General features: G+C 45.6%; 1 protein-coding gene across 11 annotated transcripts in view; it reads right to left on the bottom strand.

The window, feature by feature from the left end:
- Positions 1-19,229, bottom strand: part of NFIA (nuclear factor I A) — a 250,817-nt gene that overhangs the window by 73,971 nt on the left and 157,617 nt on the right. For all 11 annotated transcript variants that reach the window (XM_066192925.1, XM_066192928.1, XM_066192926.1 and 8 more), the window contains 3 exons: positions 16,595-16,669; positions 7,493-7,610; positions 5,005-5,132 (listed from right to left, as the gene is read on the bottom strand). In XM_066192925.1, the coding sequence (XP_066049022.1) occupies positions 5,005-5,132; positions 7,493-7,610; positions 16,595-16,669 (321 nt within the window). The remainder of the gene's footprint in view (positions 1-5,004; positions 5,133-7,492; positions 7,611-16,594; positions 16,670-19,229) is intronic.

The following is a 19,229-nucleotide window of genomic DNA, read 5'->3' as shown; positions in this document are numbered from 1 at the left end:
AGGACCACAGAGCTGCAGACATTTTCCAAACCAAGTCAGTCAAGACCACAGCCAGAGCAGAACTGTTTGTCTCTTCAGACACCTCAAGAAGTGCAAGGAGTGCAAACATGTACCTTTCCTGGGATTACTGTCCTCTAGGGACTAAACTACCGTGTGGAAATAGAAGTAGAAGATCTAAGTAAAGAAACAAGTAGAATACCTAAAGTAAAGAATCCAATAGGATACTCGGAATTTGCATCTTAAACATTTCTTTCCGTGCCATGCTGTAGAAACACAATAGAAGCAGACTTGGCAAACACCATCCATATATTTCACAAAATGACTGAGGGAGCACAAAGTGAACATTACTCCTGGACTGGATCAAGTGAACGCGTTAAAAAAATGCCCAAGTGGAATACAGATATACATTAACTCAGTCTTTGCTTATTATGGAATTAAAAAACATATACCTGTAATTATGGCTTCCCCCCGTTACAAGCAGAGCTGCCACAGAACTGAGCACAGGCCAGCTTTGCGCAGGAGTTCAAAGCCAGTGTGATGTTGCCTTATTTTCTCACTAACATCATCTTTATCCTCTCTTGCCCTTCTTCTCAGTTAACAAGAGTTATGTACTGAAAGTGCTGAGATAAAGTAATGGTAAGGAGGATACCGCAAAAGGTATTTGAAAAGCAGAAGTAATTTACTACATGTCTGCTTTGTTTTACTTCCTAAGCCTTCCTGTTGTGAAAGGAAATTCATCTTTTCTGGCAGACTCCAGCCTTTTTAGGTCGGAGAGCTCCCCAGGAGCTTTCGAGTGCAGGTAAATGGATGTGAGACTCAAGGAGTACAGCACAAGGAACGTGGGATTAATGCTGGGGTTTGCTTTGGCTGTCACGTCTGACGTACAAGGAGAGCGCTGCACCCTTGGTCACAGGAAACATCCGTAAAAAAACCCCAAAGCTGAGTCCTTTGCTCATCACTGCAAGCCTGATGTGCCCTGAAGGGAAAGGTCGTGCTGCTGGTGGGTGAAGCATGAAGGATCTGCACCCAGGTGGGTGAAGCACAGAGGATCTACACCCAGCAAAGTCCCCACGTGAGACAGACATCAGGGTGCCTCAGCAGAGCAAGGAAAAGCTCAGAGGAAGGGCTGTGGATGGACAATAGGTGCAGGCTGTATCCTGCACACAGCGGGGACCCCAGGAGTAGGCACGAGGGAAGCATCGACTGCCTAATCTAAATAGCACACAGAGTGGTTTTGTCCTCCTCTGTTCTCCAGCCAGTTTGCACATATGTTCTGAGCATACAGCCTGCCCTCCGAAGACCACTTACAGGGGCAATCACAGGGAAGCAAAGCAGGAAGAAAAGTATCCAAAAAGGGAATTTGTTCAAGGGAAAAAAAATGGAGACAGATGTAGAGTGACTAGTCACGGCTGGCGGTAAATAACCCTCTGCCTGGAGTGCTCTCTTTCTCTAAGAGGAGTTCACATATTCCATTTCATATTTCCTTTCTAGGAAGTCAAATCTTTGTTTTTCTGGCATTTGTTCTTTTTCCCTTCTGTATGGTCTAAAGCTGTCTTCTCATTTTCCCTTTCTCTTCTACGTTCTGCTCTCTTTGAAGTGCATTTCTTCCATCCCCCTCTCACACAGACCTGATTTCCCTGCACTGTCCCAGGCCACACCTTCCACTACCACCCTCTCCCAGTGCTTGTGCCACGAGCACGTGTGTGCTTCACACCTGCTCCAGTGTTTGAGTCTCCCCTCTTTCTCATGTGCACACCTCAAAATTAAGCAGATGCGACACACAGAGATGGAATATTCATCCTCTCGCTCCCATAAACCTGTCAAGGCATATAGGCCAAGAAGCTATCTCTGCATAAATCTAAATCTCCTGTGAGGAAGCAATCTACTCAAAGGCAATAAAGGCAAAGGATGTATTATTATCTTTGGTGTGGATCCTACTGGGCTGGGAGGTTGGCTGCTGGCTCCTCTCTGAACTTTCTTTCCCAGCCAGAGCAGCCATCCCGCAGACAAGTCTAAGCTTCCTTTCCTTGGTCTGATTTCCTCCTCCTGTTGTTTGGCCAGTAACCCAAAGGACAGGGTTTAATTATGGAGTTTGGAAACCTGGCTTGCGCTACTCTGCCAGCACGGGATAAAACTTCAGCCTGTCTTCTGAAACAGCACCAGTCTGCACTGCTGATACCTGTGTTATCCCACACAGCGCAAAATGAGCCGCAGGGAAGAAATGCCAAGTCAAACAAGAAGACGGGTTTAGTCTTTAAACTTCTACTGCGAATTTCACTGAGAAGAAAACAAAACACCGAAGCTCAGAGATTACTGTATGCTAAAAACTGTGCCACCATTTTGATTGTAGATTAAATAAATGGCAAGGCCTTTCTCTGGAAATAAAGATGTCAGAAAGGATGGATCTGAAACTGGTCCAGGCTCCAAAGCTCCCTCTCAGAGAGGAATGCTGTGGAAAGCCCCCAGCTAAAATGGGATGTTAACATCACTCGGACAGCTTTCAGGTGACCAAATTCTTTTCTAGGCAGATGCCCCACTAAAGACTCCTAAAACATTTTACACTTCTGGAGGTGAAACCCCCACGTCAAACACAAAAGGCCACAGGTTAGTGTCAGACCCAGGTGTGATGTCACAGACCACAGCAGGATGTGTCCCTCAGGGGAGCACTACGGGCCAGTGACACACCACTGCTGCCCTGGTGGAGAAGGACACTCAGCACTGTTTTGTCCTTCACCACTGATGAGCTGTGGCTCTTCAGGTAATCCCTCTGTCAGCCGTGCTCTTGCAGTGACCCTGTTTTACAGAGAAGCTGAGGCAATGAATTCAGAGGACAGGCTGCTGGAAAGCCACGGCAGAAGCACTGGGGTGGGGCTGCGTGGATATAGCACAAGGATGGCTTGGAAGTGCATCCCACGTGGGCAGGATAAAGCTCTTTTTTTTTCACAGCTGTGACAGTGATAGATGGCTTGGTGAATCTGAGCTATATCTAGTTGGTACCTGGCTACAGTCCCTGATGCTGCAAGGTGATTTTCTGCCATTTTACAGGCAAGACTAAGCAGAATTTGGGATTTTTCTATAAGAAGTGAGGAAGGTCACGAGGAAGGAAGAACCCTGACTTGTTCTTGCCTTTCTGAGCACCTCAGGAAGTTTGACATAGGCAGCTGTGCTTCCTCACGACGGGCACCCAGTGGTGCCAAGAGCAGCAGAGGTGCTTTGGAGGTGTAAGGCTTTGGGTACTTCCCTTGCCCAGCTCAGCAGCTCGGTGCCACCATCAAAGCCAGGACTTGGATGAGCCAGAGGTAATGACCACACGTGGGGAAAAACCACCAGAAGTGACAGCAGAATTAATAGCCAACCTCTGGCTGCTGCACAAATGGAGAGCATTTATCATTAACAACGAGCACCCCAAACTTTGGGGGGAGCTGTCCCCCGGCCTGACAGTGATGCAGAAGCAGTGACCCCATCAGTTTTCAGCCATCTGTGTCTGCAGAGCAGGCTGTGATCTCTCCCTTTCAGCGGGCGCCGAGCTTTCGTCCGCGTTCCTGCCGCCTCGCGAGCAGAGGTTTAGCACAAGGTGAAGCTCTGCCTTACATCATCTGGAGCCTGGAGCTGACGGAGGGGACGGCCCCTGGTGCCCGTGGAGCAGGACACCTCGGAGCAAACACCAGAGCCCTGGGGACGGCGGTGGCAAGGCAGTCACGGGGAGCCTGGCACTTGTCTGCCTGCAGGTCCACCCTCTCCTCCTGCCAAAGTGCCACATCTGCAGTCAATAAGGGCCCACAAGCTGGCTCCTCCTCATTAGAGGAGAGAGGGCAGCTGGCAGGGGATCCTCCAAGGGCTCCCAGGCACAGGAATCAGTCTCCTCCCAGTCTGGAATAGCCCAAATTTGGTGACTTTCTGGGCATGCTGTAAAGGACAGCTGTTTGACAGGGTCTCCAGAGAAAGCTGTGGGTATGTTTCCTACATGATGAAGGATATAGGTGGCTGGCCAAGTGCCCACAGAACTGATTTTAATGCTGTGCAGGTCGAATTTACTTTTCTGTGCTGTACAGTTCATTATACACAGTGCCCTGGACAAGCATGTGTTTTTTCCAAACAAACCAAACCCATACTATTTTAAATCCAGGCAAACAAGAAGGACAAAAAATATGTGTTGCAAAAGATCCTTTGCACTTTTAGAGGACCTTCTCAAACCCTGGGAGGCACTGCTTGCCTTCCTCTAACAAATAAGACTTCTGTTATTTTTATTGGCAATAAATACTTGATTATTTAGCTGTAAGCAGCAGTGAGGCATGAACTTCACCTATGCACATAGCACTGACCCAGAAAAATATTTCCAATAGTATTAAGCACCCAGATGATCTCAGGATAAGTGATCAATGGACAGTTAAGTATGTAACATAACATAACCCAAAAAAATGATCAACAGGAAAGATCACACACAAAAATTAACTGAGAAGAGGCCAAAGAGTTTCCCCAACGTTCTGAAGTGTAACACCCAGTGATATCTATTTTGATATGAAGCCTCCAATCACACTTCACAGCATTACAGATTAATAAAACAACTCCTTCTGTAAGTCTCTTAAAAGTCATTACTAAGTGATCTCAAGTGTTGTATAATGCTTGAGAAGTCCTTCCACCTTATACAAGTTTAGGGATATTTATTTAAGCAGCATAACTGATGGAGCACGGCCCAGACAGGTACTCCTTTTTGCTAGAAAAAGCTATCCCAGAACTGAATCTGGACAATTTGACAGAAAAAAGACCGCCTATCTTCTGCTGCATTATTTAAATACTTCAGATATTTGGCCAAAACACAGAAGTGACACACTACAGAAACATTCACAGCTGCAGGAGCAATAAAACCACTGCCATATTTTCATTAGGCCGTTTCTCAGAAGTGACGAGACGTCTAGAACCGGTCAGCTCTCTAACACAGCGATTCTGATAACGAAACAGAGCAAGTGGAGATGATGTTCTGGGGCTCTGGGAGCCGGGGCTTACCTGGCTCCACTTCATGCCATCCGCTGGACTGGCTGCCACTGCCCGGAGAGCGCCCTTGGCTTGTGTAGAACGGCTCCTCACCAGGGCTGTCCATCTCATCCTCCACAGACTTGAGACGTTTTGTGGAGCTGAGAATGCAAAAAAAAACCACATAATGAAGGCATGGAAGAGCAACCAAGGCACTGCTGTTGGGGCATGCTTGAGAATAACTCAAGGCAGAACAGATTTAGGGCGCGTTGGTGAGATACCTAACAACATTTCACAGGCCAAACCCCTAAACACGCACCAGTTTGACCAGAAGTTAGTCTGACATTTAGGCTTTCACAGATTCAGAAGTAGGACATTTTTTAAAGCAAGCAGAGGTCAATAAAAAGGCAAGAATTTCATTTGCATTGCGTGGTTCTTGCAGTTTGAATGAATATGGTGATGACACATGAGACTTATTTTCACTGCCAGATTTTTTCACGGCTAATTCTGAAAGCAAATTGTTTACCAGTTCAAACTTTTATTTTCAGTCTTTTCAATTAGCCCAGACTTCGGTCCCATAAGAAGAAACATAGGCAAGTGAATGATGGAAGAATCCATTCTTGGTTCAAACGTTCACGTTATCCTACAATAAGAAGCATTTGACTCTGCAGCTGTGCCAGCAAGCATAGAAAGCCCCCAATGGGTATCTCTGGCCAGTGTCAGCATTAAAGAATCCCCCTGTGATGCATCACACCTCCCTCACCAGAGGCTCAGGACACAGAAGAGCCCTTTGAGTGGTCTCTGGTGGCCACTGGCTCCAGCAGTTCTGCAAGGAGAGGATCCCAGAGCCAAAGACACTCAGCTTGGCTCTGTTTTCCATAATGAGTTGTACAGACTGCGTGGAGACCTTACTGAGAATTTCTCTTCTAAGTACTTTTCCAAGGCTGGGCCAGCTCACTTTTTTTTTTTCCCCCCCCAAATCTGTATTCTATTAAGACTTAAGGCATTCAAGAACAGGCTCCTCTGTGTAGCGGGAACACATTTAACAGACATAAAATCTTCCACTATTGGTTTGGAGCTTGCAGCCTCCCCACCCGAAGCTCTGCACAGGTAGGAGCTGGCGGGTGTGCAAAACCAGTTGGTGAGAAACAGGAAGAATAACTCTTATGGCATGTGTGGAATGCAGGTTTGGCCATTCCTTAATTTAGAGAATTGTTATGTGTCAATAGGGGAAATTGTGTGCATACAATATAATTACCGCCTGATAATTCTGCTGAGTCTGTGTATTTAAAGAATTTTTTTTTTTTTTCTGACTGGGAACAGCCTAATGAGAGGAAAACAAACATTTTACCAAGTTATTAACTACCCATGCTGTTTATAATTAGCTCCTTATCAGTGGTAGCTATTTGCAGAAGAATAGAAGAGCAACAACTGAGCTCTTAAGTAACATTAATAACCTCACTTTTGCTTCTGGAGTCACCAGTAAATTCTACCTGAGAATGGTGCTAATGATGAGTGCTGTAGGCTACACAGTTTACAGGCAAGAAAGAAACAGCACAAAGTTTTTAATTGATGTGTAATGGGAATTGTAGTCACTGAGCTTCATAACATGCACACTAAGTGCAAGACAGAATGTTCTTCCAATCACTGAAAACTGTAAGAAGTTACTGCTAAAAGCCTCTCGTTAAGGATTATTATTTTTAAAATAAAAAAAACAACAGCTATATTCGAACTGTAGAGGTTTTTCACACGTGTACTTGCTCACTGCAAAGCTGGTGGCACTGCAGGCTGAGATAAAAACGTGAAAGAGTGTTGGGCTGGAGTTAGACTTTCCTGTCATGTCTTTGAAATAAGTGATCTATTTTGGCTGTGGGAGAAAAAAAAAATCAATCTGGCTCCTTAATAGTGTTCAAGACTACTCGAGTGACTGAGCTTGTTTATAAATCTAATCTCATGGATGATTAAAGTGAAAGGTAAAAAATAAAAAATATCCTTGTTTGATAGTTGGCATCTAAGCTGAAATCAAAATCAGATGGGGCAGTCATCTGCATTTGCTATTCAGTTTTCCAAAGGCTGAGTCACAAACTTCTAAATGCTTTATGAAAACGAAACGCTTTATAGAACAAGGTCCTAAAAACATTCTTCGTCTCACAGGTAACACTTTCTACAATAAAGAATACACGTAAGTCTATCTTAAGACTTTCCTTGCACCTTAATATGTTCCAAGTTCTTTTTCTGCCACAAGCTGAAACTCAACAATTCCAGTGGAACTTCTCCTGATACACCCAGATACAACCAGGAGCTACACAAGTCCATGCAGCAGTTTTTCTTAGAGGCTTGTACACACAAAAAGAACTTTACTGCAATCCAGCTGAACATTCAGCTCTGTGAATCTGAAACAGCTCCACATCGTGAGGCCCCCAAACAGCTTGTCAGAGAATTTAATGGTTACTTTCCCAGATGAGTAATGATGCTGGCCTGGGTTTCCAAGGAACCTGGTAGTAGGCAGAGATTAAATTACCTGGTAGAGGATGTGCTAGGTAAAGACCTCCTCATTGCTCCTGGGCTCATGCTGTAGTATGAAGAACTTTCCAAATCTGAGAGGGAGAAATTAGGGCCTGTTCCTGCAGCTATCGGTGCTGGGGAAACAAAAGAGATTGCAGTCAGTAAGTCATGTGAATATGGCATGAATAGCACTTCAAAATCACTTTCTTCTTCCTCATGAGTGTGTTTAGTTGCACGATGGGAACAGGTGGGATGTGGAAATTAGGAAATGCTAATGGTACCTGGCATTGCAATCAGGAAGATGGAAATTTTATCAAGAATACAATGTTCTATGACACAGAATCTCTCTTACATTTCTCCAAAGATATTATTATTATTTTTTAAAATTAAACAATTACGGCATGACTTTCTCTAAGCGCTGCTTTTCTATTAATGTCATGCTAACATTTAATGAAACCTGTTGCTTTTAGGACCACGTTGTCTCTATTGGCATGGTTACAGATAGGCTGCATCATCCCTGTAGAGTGCTTGGCAGGATCTATAAGCAGCATACACCTCAGAACCTCTGGGGTACATGTGATGTTACAACCACAAAGCACAGAGGTTAAAAAAGCAGACGAGAAACTTGAGTTCTTTTCTGCCTAAGAGCATCTGAGCTTTCCTCTGGCCTCTCCTCCAGCTAAATCAGAGCTAGAGACATATGACTCCCCAAAAGTTTTATCCAGCAGTGAGCTTCCACTCTTCACCTCATCACCTTATCCAGTACTGAAATTTTTATTGCAAGGGATATGAATCCCTGCAATTTCCCTGTCCTGGATCTTTGGTTTCACATTAAACATCACAGATTCCTACACACCCTGAAATTCACAGGCACGAGCCATGAACTCAATGTGCTGTACTCTTCTGGGAGCAGACAAGGAACAGAGCAGCTTAGCATTGAAATCAGCAGAGAATGGATTTCGTGCCGAAATTCCACTAATACAGCAAATGGTACCATGTCCACTGTGACTGTTCCAGTGCTATTTACAGGACAATACAACTTCGGGGGCTGACAATTACAGATCATGATTTGCTCTCACATTTCAGAGCCATCTGAAAAAGGACGTCCTGCACAATGCAATGCACCAGCTTGGCCTGGGCTGTATTGTCTGAGAGCCCTGATTCGCAGCCACAAAGGCAAAGCAGTCTCAGTGCCACACAGGGATGCTGAGCCAAGTTTAATCTTTGGTCTGAGAACCTGGCCCATTTTCAAACATGGAAAAATCTTTCAGTCCAACAGGGAAGGAGTGAGGAAATGAAGACAGGATAGCTCCTATCACCCAGCTAACATGTCTGGGCTGGGAGTGCTGCCACTGACTGTAACGGGGCCAGTATTTCACCCCAAGTCTTAAGGAGCTCACAGTGTCAGATTTGACAGAGGAATAATGTTGCTTTGCAGCTGCCTCATCATCCCCACAAGACAATTAGTTGTTGTTTGGCAAGGATCTTTTAAGAACGTCATTGAGACAGAGAGGGAACAGCCTGGATATCCACGGACTTTTAAAAGCCGGGGACGGAAAATGCACAACGCCATTAAAACTCGAGAAAATCTGGAATGATCATTAAAAGGAATTAAGTTGGGAAGTAATTTATGACAAGACCACTCAAATCCTTTGTTATCTTCTCTTAACTATCATACGCTTCCTGCACACTGGGCATATGAGAGGGTGTGTTAACAGAGGGAAAGAAAAATTAAGCACAGTAAAATTAACTCGTTTTATCAATTTGTGCTTTCTGCAACAGTTTCCTGACAGCAGCTACAAGAGGCTGTAAAACTGATGAATTTGCATGGAAAAAGAAACCAGTGTAAGTAATTTGTGTAAAAGGTAACAGGGACATGGACTGCTATAATTCAGACACCCTGCAGATAGCAGACTGCTGCAGTGTGTGCAGTTATGGGTTAGAAAAATGACCACACTGCAGTCAGTCTGACTTGAATGGAAATCAATCATAAAGGTACTCTCTGCAGCATCTACTCCACAGTTTTCAGCAACTTCCTTGCCAAACAGATCTGTGCTCTGCAAACCCTTTCCTGAGCAATTCCTCTGCACCCTCTGCCTCCCAAAGCCCAACTTACAGGTTAAGCACACAGTTTTCCAAAGAGGAACATAAAAAGGCAAGCACTAAATTAAAGCACCGCTCCTTTCTGAGGCACAGTGAATTTCCTGGACATTGCCAGATTTATGAAACAGTTTTATTCCAAGGAGATAAGGAAGAAAAACTGTCATGTGGGTAACGCTTCCCTTCTTTCTTTCCCCCTGCTGTGTTTATTGCCCTTTCCCCAAATCCCGGATATTTCTGGAGTTGGCCCTATAGAAAAAAAGGAATGTGTGTCCAGAGCAGGGGTAGGGTAGGAACAAGGTATTGCTGATACTGTGGAAACTCAGTGCAAAGCAGAAAGGGCTGATCCCACAGGGGTTGCTGCCTGGGTAGGAAACACGAAGGATGCTGTGCGGATCACCGGCCAAAACTACCTCACCACACTCAAATGGCAGTTTGAAACCAGAGAGTTAAAGAACAAAATTCACCTTTAACAGACACCAGCAGAGGTTAAAGTGCCTGGCTGGGCTGTGGGGGCCAGCACCTGAACCCTGTGCCAGTCCTTGCACAGCAGCCACTACCCTGCCACCACCAGCTCAAGGTCTCTGGCCCCAGAAGTGCCGTGGCAAAGGTTGCCCAGGGCTGAGCTGTCCCAAAATCCCTTCTCCTGCCTTTCTGACAGTGCCTGTCTTCCAGCAAAGCCTATTTGTACCATTGCCTGCAGTTATTGCATTTACTGCCACAAATCACAACAGCGTGCTGGAGTTGTGGCTGCCTCATCCCTGGAAGTGTCCAAGGCCAGGCTGGAGCAGCCTGGGACAGTGGAAGGTGTCCCTGCAGGAATGAGATGGGCTTTAAGGCCCCTTCCAACCCAAACCGTTCTGTGGGTGTATGACTCCCAGCAAAGGCAGCATCTCTGCAGAGTACACAAAGGTATCAAAGTGGTGCAAACTGTGGCAAAACTTTTGTCTCAACTAAAAAACTCTGTCTAAACTAAAAAATTTAGTCTAAACCAAACCTGTTCATTGCAGCACATGACAATCCACCCCAGCATCCCCCGACCCCTGTTCCTACGCCCCAGGAACACGCTCCAGCCCCACACAGAGCAGTGTGGTGGGAGCTGCAGCCTCACAGACTCCAGGCAACGACATCTAAAACACACCATTACCCCTGTAAGAAACGTTCTGCAGCAAAGTGACCTCCTGACAGCTCAGGAACATCCTCCAAATGGGAAAGGATGTCAGAAACTGCAACTGTGAGTCAAAGCGAAAATCTCATCAAGGTGCCACCTGACCCAGGGCGGTGAGCTGGAAGGAGGTGAGAGGGAAGGATCCCTCTTGCCCCACACCCAGCCTGGAGCCCCCATTTCAGCTGCTGGCACCACCAAAACTCCCTGTGCAGCTGGGACACACTCAGAGGGGCAGAGGAGGAGCTGGTTCGCCCAAAGAGAGCAGGAGGAGAAAGGCTGGTGCCTCTGCCTGACACTTCTCTTCCCCCGGGAAGCAGGGCAGCGGCACCCTGCTCCCAGCCTGCTCCCTCCAGCTCAGCTCCTCACCCGAAATGTCAAGAAAAATAACGGAGAAATTAGAAAAAGCCCTCTGACTTAACCCAATTGCAATATTTATTTTGAAAAAAAATTACTGAATTACGGAACAGGAAACCCACTAAATAAAACCAGCCAGGCTGGCATTTGTCTCCCTTGGAATATGGCACTTTCTTTAAGCCACGTTAATATTTAGCCTCTCTCTTTTTTTTTTTCTCCCATTTGTACGTATTTATTTTTACAGAGGGTCTGGGATGTGACTAAGATCATTACACGTGTAACACTGCAGTGAAGTGATAATGTGTTTAAGGTTAGATGGGAGAAACATGACATTTGACTAATAAACTTTTTCCTGTGTTGTGACTCCATAAACAAAGGGAAACACATTGTGCTGCTGCTGGGAGCTGGGTGGTTTTTTGTCGGGTTTTTTTTTTTTGTTGTTTTTGCAAGGCCTTTGTTTCCTCCACACTGTATCATTAGATTCAAAGAGGTTTCGCCGAATACAACAGATATGAAATGTGTGATGTTCATTTTAAAATTACAAGTACAGCCTGCTATTGACCATCTAATTATGCTGAGTTCCATTTATAAACATAGCTAACCACTAAGTTTATAGAGACTTTTTGTGCTGCTTTAATAGGATATTGATCGAGAGCAAGGTTTGAGTGGACTGCCATTGAATTGTGTAATGGCATACAAAAGGCAAGGTCACGGCAACTGTTCACTCCATGCCTGCAGTCTATTTTTTATTATAATCTTTTTTTCTCCCTCTCATCCGCAAGCCCACACAGAGAGTTTTTGGATAGCACTGCTTTGCTAAGGAATACAGAATATCTTTTTTAAATGTTAATTTTCATGCTGCTGACTTTAACTGCCTTCACTACTGTAGTGCTTAGTATAGCAGAAAACACACGGGCTGCAGCTCAGGGAGAGCGGGTTTATCGCACCCCGGCTGCACACACGTGCTCCGTGAGGAGCAGAACAGCCTCTCCTCCTCTCCTGGGCCACAAGAAGGCATCCCCTGCCCAGCCCAGCCCCTCCACAAGAGCCAGGGCACCCCACACCTTGCCACGGGCACCCAGGACGTGCTGGCATTCACTTTTGGTGGGAAAAGCTGGATGAGAGACACGAGCAGGCTGCGTTTCCTCGCTCGCACCCGCGCTCCGTGCCTGGAGTGCTGGCAGTGCCTCTCCATCCCAGCCCTTTTCCTCATGGCAAGGACACTCCAGCTCTGTCTGCATCCCCAGAGCTCCATCCCCAAGCCTGGCACCTGCTGAATCAGTGTGGCAGGATCCTGAGCTTCCCAAAGCCTCCTGCCCACAGAAGCGCCGCCCACCCGTGGAATTAGTCTGAGTGTTTCAGGGATGATTAGCTGGACCCATTTCTGTGTGCACACAGGAGCGGTGAGCAAGTTTGTGTGCTCGTGGTGCCACATGCTCATCAGAAGGATTACAAGTCCCCCCCACTGCTCCTCGCAGCTCCTCGCTGCACACAGCACACGCTGAACCCAACGTGTGGCATTTTCAGGCCAGGGTGCAGTCAGAATTCCCCTGTTTATCAGCACGAGAAATGATGTCATTTTGACAAATAACACACCACCAAACAAATATGTTTGATTTGGCCCCGGCGAACGTTCATAAATCCTAAATCTTTCTTCACATCCTGGGCAGTGCAGTTTATCTGGCTGCTTGAATGACCTCCGAGGGAGGAGATCTTCCCAGCAGCTCTCCCTGCACAAGAGCGCACGGTGGAGACTCAAAGCCAAGGGGGGAGTGAATTCCCTGCGCCTTTCTCCCTGCTCCGGCCTGCCACGACCTGCCAGCCTTGCCAAGGAAAGGGGACCTTTGGCACCGGAGCCACCCCTCTGCAGCACCTTCTGCAGAGGGTCTCCTCCAGTGCCCTGAGATAGCTGCCCACAGCCAGTGGAATATTTTCCTGACAAGGGGAGAAAAGGAGGAGGTTTCACTTGGCCAACAGCTGGCTGTCAGTTCCCAAGCCCGTCCATCTCCGACGCTTCTGCCTCTGAGCCTTTTGTTGTCAGCACAGACCTCTCCAGAGAGGGAAGAATGAAGCCTCTGTTATCTGGAAGGGTCTCCCCAGTATCTGGGGTGACAGACAACACTTAGAGAGGAGCTCACACCCTCTGCCTGCTAATAATGGAGGAGAACTGACAGCATGAGCTGCAACACCCACATCAGATGGGCTGGAGAGGAGTCTTTGTTTTTCAGATGCACTTCTATGATCTCTTTTCTCTGTTTTACTAGGCTCTGCAAGACTCAGCAGCTGGGCAGCATTTCGAAAGAAAATACGCATCTATAGGACTGAAGAAAGCAAGTTTCTGTTACCAGCACAGTCTAGACGTGTTCAATAGCTCACAGAAAGTGTGATGATCAGCACTGATAGGCAAGATAGATAACAGAAACAGCTGACCTTTCACTTGATTAATTCATTCCCCAAATTTGCATGAGGGAGACAACTGCCTCTTACTTGAGACTCCTTGTCATGTGGACCTCTGGGAACTTTGCTAAATAAACCTGGCACATAATTGCTACCCACAATATTTTGTGAGATTAATTTTAGATAACAGCTGCCGAGAGCCAGTTAAAATTGGGGGAAATCACTTATTTCTATCATTGTATTACCAAAAGCAAGCACAGAAAGAAAAATATCAGTGGGCACACACAAAGATGACCTTTTTGGAAAGAGGACTGGTCTCAAATCAGGACACGGGAACATGCAGACAACCCACAGAGGGTTACATTAACTTTAAAAGACCTTGCCTACCAATTTAGGCAAATACGAAGCAATTACCTTGTTGCTCTGTTATGTTAAATAATTCTTCAAATATGAGCATGTGAATTAATACTGAGTTTTCTGGGAATATGCTGCTAGACTTGACACTAAACATATCCTACTGGGTAGCCAGGGCATGTCAGGCTGTGGGCTTCTCAGACCTCCTAAAGTAAACAAGGTTAAGGCTGGTCAGTACATGTCTGGGGCATCTCCAAGGAAAATCCAGGGTGCTATCAAAAGCAGTGTAGCTAAATCAGTTGCTGGCACTCTTCCCTCTGAGTCAGTTCTGAAGTGATATCCCGATATGCTTTGGGGACACTATTTTTGGTAGAGGTGCTGGCTTGTAGACAGGATATAAAACTGAGGTCCTGACCTCCCAGGATTATTAAAAAGCCCATGAAAAACAGTGCAAACCCCCGTGTCTGGAACAGATAAAAGCTGAATCTTTACATTTTTCCCACCAACACCTTCTTTCTTATTTCTAGTGAAGTCCGTGCTCTTTCTGCGTGCAGGTGCCCCATCCTTGAAGGTGGTGCACTTCAACTGCAAGCAGAGGGAACATCTCAGACACAGCTCATAATTTGCAAAACATGCTGAGTGCTAGGATTTCTGATACCCAGTGTTTCAGTTTAGTTACAATAAAATATCAGGGAAAATTAATAAGCTTGAAACACGACGCTCAGGAGGTCGGTGCCAAGCTCTGGGGGAGGCTGGGAAGGCTCCAGGCAGGAGTGGGGCACTTTCCTAGGAGAAGTGCACACATGGAGCACGGCTGACAGAGTCCAGAGGCAGCTCTGCTGTGCAGGGCTCCTCCAGCCAAGATAAGGCTGTGGGGAAGCGGGATGCCTGACAGAGGGGGAGGGTGAACCCTCTGGGCTTCAAAAGCCTCACGCTGTCACACTGAAATGAAGGGACATAACACGGAGACGCTCGAATCCTGGTGACAACCTGGGTTTGTCCACCCTGGCTGCAGGTACCAGCCAGTCTCTGCTCCCTGTACAGCCAGTTAGATGCCAAAGCCTCTGCTTAAGCACTTCAGCAAGTGAAGTGATTCGAAAATGTGCTGAGCACTCAGCAGCTCCTCTTGACTTCTGAGTCCTCTTAACTTTGCCCTTTTCTCAAAATTCCCACCAGTTGTCAGGGAAGGAAGCTCAGGAGAAATGTTTTCTACAACATTTTTCTCTCTGCCTCTTTCCAGGGCATATAGCTCTCCTGTATCTCCCACTTGCCACGCTTTCCTCGGTACCATCCTTTTTTTGAATGTAAAGCCAATTTACTAGCTAGTGTCTTTCCAAAAGAGGACGTAAACCAGGAAAATCCTCTGAGAAACTCTGTCTTCTGACTCAAACCCACAGATTTTCTACTAGGTTTGTGCCAATTAGATTCTAGCCCTAGAATGACTTCAATTACATGCCCAGAGCCAGCACACAAACAAGTATTTCTGCTATCTAGGAGGAGAACCATTTTTATCATTTAATGAGATTGGTTGCACCCTGAAGTTCTAAAGGGGCACAGAGCTGAGGGTGTCACCTGAAGCAGTGATTGGTGATAACGTGATAATATCCCACAGCTCCACGCTAGCTGGAGAAAAGATCACAGAATGGTTTGGGTTGGAACAGGACCTCAAAGCTCACCCAGTTCCACCCTGCCATGGGCAGGGACACCTTCCACAGACTTGGACACTTCCAGGGATGAGGCAGCCACATCTTCTCTGTGCCAGGACCTCCCCACCCTCACAGGGAGGAAGTTTTTTAGATCCCAAAAGGACTTGTTCCTACAGGCCTGGCTTAGCAGCAGTGTTTCTGCAAGACCCTGTCCACGCTCTTTCCTTGGACTATCTGGATTATGTCATAGCAAAATACAGCCAAAGCACCTTTGATCAATGGAACAGGGTGGTGACAGGTACTCTTAATTCAGTGTTGTTAGTGAGTATTGACAAGCCTGTAATGATCATGCTGCAGCGTGTCACTCACACTGGGGGCATTAGCATCCTTTAAAGGTCAAAACCCAAATCCTTCTAGAAGACAGAATTCCATACAGCTAATAGAAAACGTGGGCCTGGGGAAGTCAGGATGTGTGAGATTATCAGGGCTGAAGTTGGCACAGTTGTTGGCATTATTAATGGCTTCAGCAACTTGCAGGTGTACAAACCTCAAACTCAGAGAATACCCCGAGTTGGAAGAGACCCACATAGATCATCAAAGTCCAACTCCTGGCCCTGCACTGGGACAGCCCCGAGAATCACACACACAGACATGTACACACGGCATGGATGAACACAATGTGAGGAAAACAGCATCAGAAAATCTCCAGGTTTATGTGCACGGATCAGGTAATTTCCAGAGGTCTGGTTACAATGCAGTCCTTGGATCCTGCAAGGGATCCACGGGAAGCTGATTTCTGTATGCATTTGTCTGCACTCTGCTCATTTTCAGCTGGGTACCAGACGAGTTTATCAACTTGCACATGCAAGTTTGCAGAATCAAATTATTTATCAGCTCACTTTAAAATTCTGCTGATTTATTTTCACCGATTAAAAGAAGTGGCACAAAAATGCTGCCCACTGGCAAGAAGAGGGGAGGAGAGAGTCCTAATTTTCAAGATGCTGTTTCTGAATTGAGGAAGGGAACAATAAAAATCAAAGGAATAAAAAACACCTTGGATTGCAGAAACCACATAAACCGGCCACAAAATGATACTTACTTTGTGAGACTCTTACTAGCTCAGTCACACTGAAAACACCTGATGTGACAAAACTGTCCTGGAAGCCCAAATGTCCTACAAAACAAACAGAGTGAGAGAACCGCGATTAGCTTTACGCATTTAATGACAGTATTCTCAAATACTTTACTTTCATTTAGACTTAAAATGTGACATCTAATTTCCCACTTAGCAGTAATTATTGTTTATGTAGGTGGGTAACCAGTCATACAGCTATGTAGGCTGCTTTGTGGTTTCTATCTAGAGGTTAGGAAAGCTAACATGACACATCAGCGGGGAGATTTTTACATGTTAAAGCATCTCAACAGGAAATCTGAAACAAAAGAGGACTATTTTAATAAACGGTTACCTTGGATGACCCCTAATGACTTCACAACTGAAATGAAAATACTGTACCTAGGAAACAGACAGGACAGCTAAGTTCCATAATCGTTTTAAACATTATTCTCTAAAGAAACATCTGATCAGGATTATCTACCCATTCATTCAAACCAAACAAGATTTAAAGATGTATTCTTCATTTTTCTAAGGTTACACTAGGGGGATCCTAAAAGAGCAGATGGTTAAAAAAATTTAAATTAAGGCCTTTTCAACTAAAAAGAAAAAAAAAAATCTAACACTTAAAACTATGTTTTGAAAAGAAAAATAAATCTCTGCATAAACAAAAAGTAGTAACTTTGAGCTGTGGACTGTCTGTAGGAACCAGGGCGGACGCATCCACGCTCACCTCCCTTGTGCAAGGAATGCCTCTAGACTCGGTATCAAAATGTGATGGCACTTTACATAACAGTATTTTCCTTCTTCTCTGCAAACATGCCTACCACCGAATGTTCATTTAATTTTCACGGGTATGCTCAGTGACAAAGGAGCAGCCCGGGCTGCAGCCCAGGCCAGGATCCGGCAGCTCGGGCGGGACAGAGCCGGACTTCAATTAGAGGGAGGGCTGCACTCGGCCGGCCAGGCTGACCTCCTGCTTTGGAAATCAGGGTCACAGGAGAAATCGCAGGATAAAGGGATTATTAAAAGAACTGTAAAGTCCTGCTTGCCCACAGGATAAGTGGCATACCTTTTTAGGTTGTCCTACTTAGAGTCACTGATTCCGGCGCACGCACACATTTATTATTGAATGTTTTGCAGGGGCACCATCTGCTCCATCGTTAATTGTTTGTCAGGCTCAGTACGATTTCCCTGCGTTCCATATATTCTCCTGCACCCCACGCTCATGGCTGGGAGTACCTGTGCACCTCTCTCTAATGACCAGAGCAACAGGATTGATGCCAGCTGCACACTTGTACTCCTGGCTTTCTTTTGGGGCTGTTTGAACAAACCCAGAATATCCCACTGCCATTTCCACCTGCGGAACGGGGTGCAAAAAGAATACATCTTCTGTGCAGGTCTCCAGAGGGTGGGATGCCAGGCAATGTGGCCGGGAAAGGTTTGGGAGAGATCTGGAGGGAGGCGAGCCGTTCACCTCCAGCCAAGATCTCATGGAATTCTGCTCCTACACAGAAGAAGTTCCCTGTTTCTGCGAGGAGCCCACGGTGCCAGATGAACGCAGTCTCTAAGCTAACAGACTCGAGACAAGTTTCTGCATCAGGCATGTTTTTATACTCCAGCAATAATGATGAGTTTTCAAACTGTGTATATGTATATCTTTGGGCATCCTTGTGTATGTGTGTATACATATGTATTATGTACACAAACATATAAATATACACAAATCTGTCATGCTCCAGCTGTAGATAAATGTACTATAAAATATTGAAATTGATGCTGAAATTCAACACAAACAAATTCCTCAATCTGCAAACAAGGTTTTTATTTACATCAAGAGAATAAATTTTTCTCCACTTCAAATGAAAAAAATGCTCTTACGAGCTTTTATTTTTCCTTATTTTCAATTTAGAAATAGCTCCCAGATAGCTGCAAGTGCTTTTGCCTGATCTGCTTTGTATTTTCCCACAATAAAGGTGATGACTACCTCATTCTGCTTTTTAGAAACGGTTGCTGCCCATACACAACGTTTGTTCATCGCCGATTTCCCAAGTATTTTTAATATGAAGATCTACTTTTCATATGCTGCAGCAGACCTGCCTATTGAATTAAATGATCTGTGAATTAAAAATAATTCTCTTAGGTCTTCACTGAAACCACTCATGTGCCTAAAATTAAGCATATGCTTAAGTGCCTTGCTGGATCGGGGCCAGGACGCTTACTACTCCGCAGAGCCCTTCGGAGGGAAGGCGGTCTATGCTATGTAACTTCTCACACTGTGCTCATCATGGCAGCGTCTGAGCAACTTCCAGAAGTGCATCCAGCAATGCCACGAACATCTGCCACGTGTTGTTTTTTTTCTGCAGCGCACCACACTGGCTCTGCTCTGGTGTCCACTCCCACCTGCATTTCCCAGGCAGGTTCCCGCAGCACGGGGAGTGAAGGTGAAATTTAAATATGCGAGGAAAAAAAAAACCCCAAAACACCAACCCCAAATCACAGCCACCGTAGGATATTTGGCTGATTTTTTAAAGGGAAAGCTCAGAGCCCTTTGTAATTATACAGTAAAAAATGTGATTGTGGCAAGGCAAACCACGTTACTTTGTCCTGTCACACACAAGTC

The sequence above is a fragment of the Chamaea fasciata genome, unplaced genomic scaffold (assembly GCF_029207755.1).
Source record: "Chamaea fasciata isolate MVZ Bird 193981 ecotype frontalis unplaced genomic scaffold, bChaFas1.0.hap1 SCAF_10, whole genome shotgun sequence".
NCBI classification, from domain to species: Eukaryota; Metazoa; Chordata; class Aves; order Passeriformes; family Sylviidae; genus Chamaea; species Chamaea fasciata.
The sequence above is the reverse complement of the archived record's forward strand: the minus strand, read 5'-3'. Positions and strand labels throughout refer to the sequence as shown.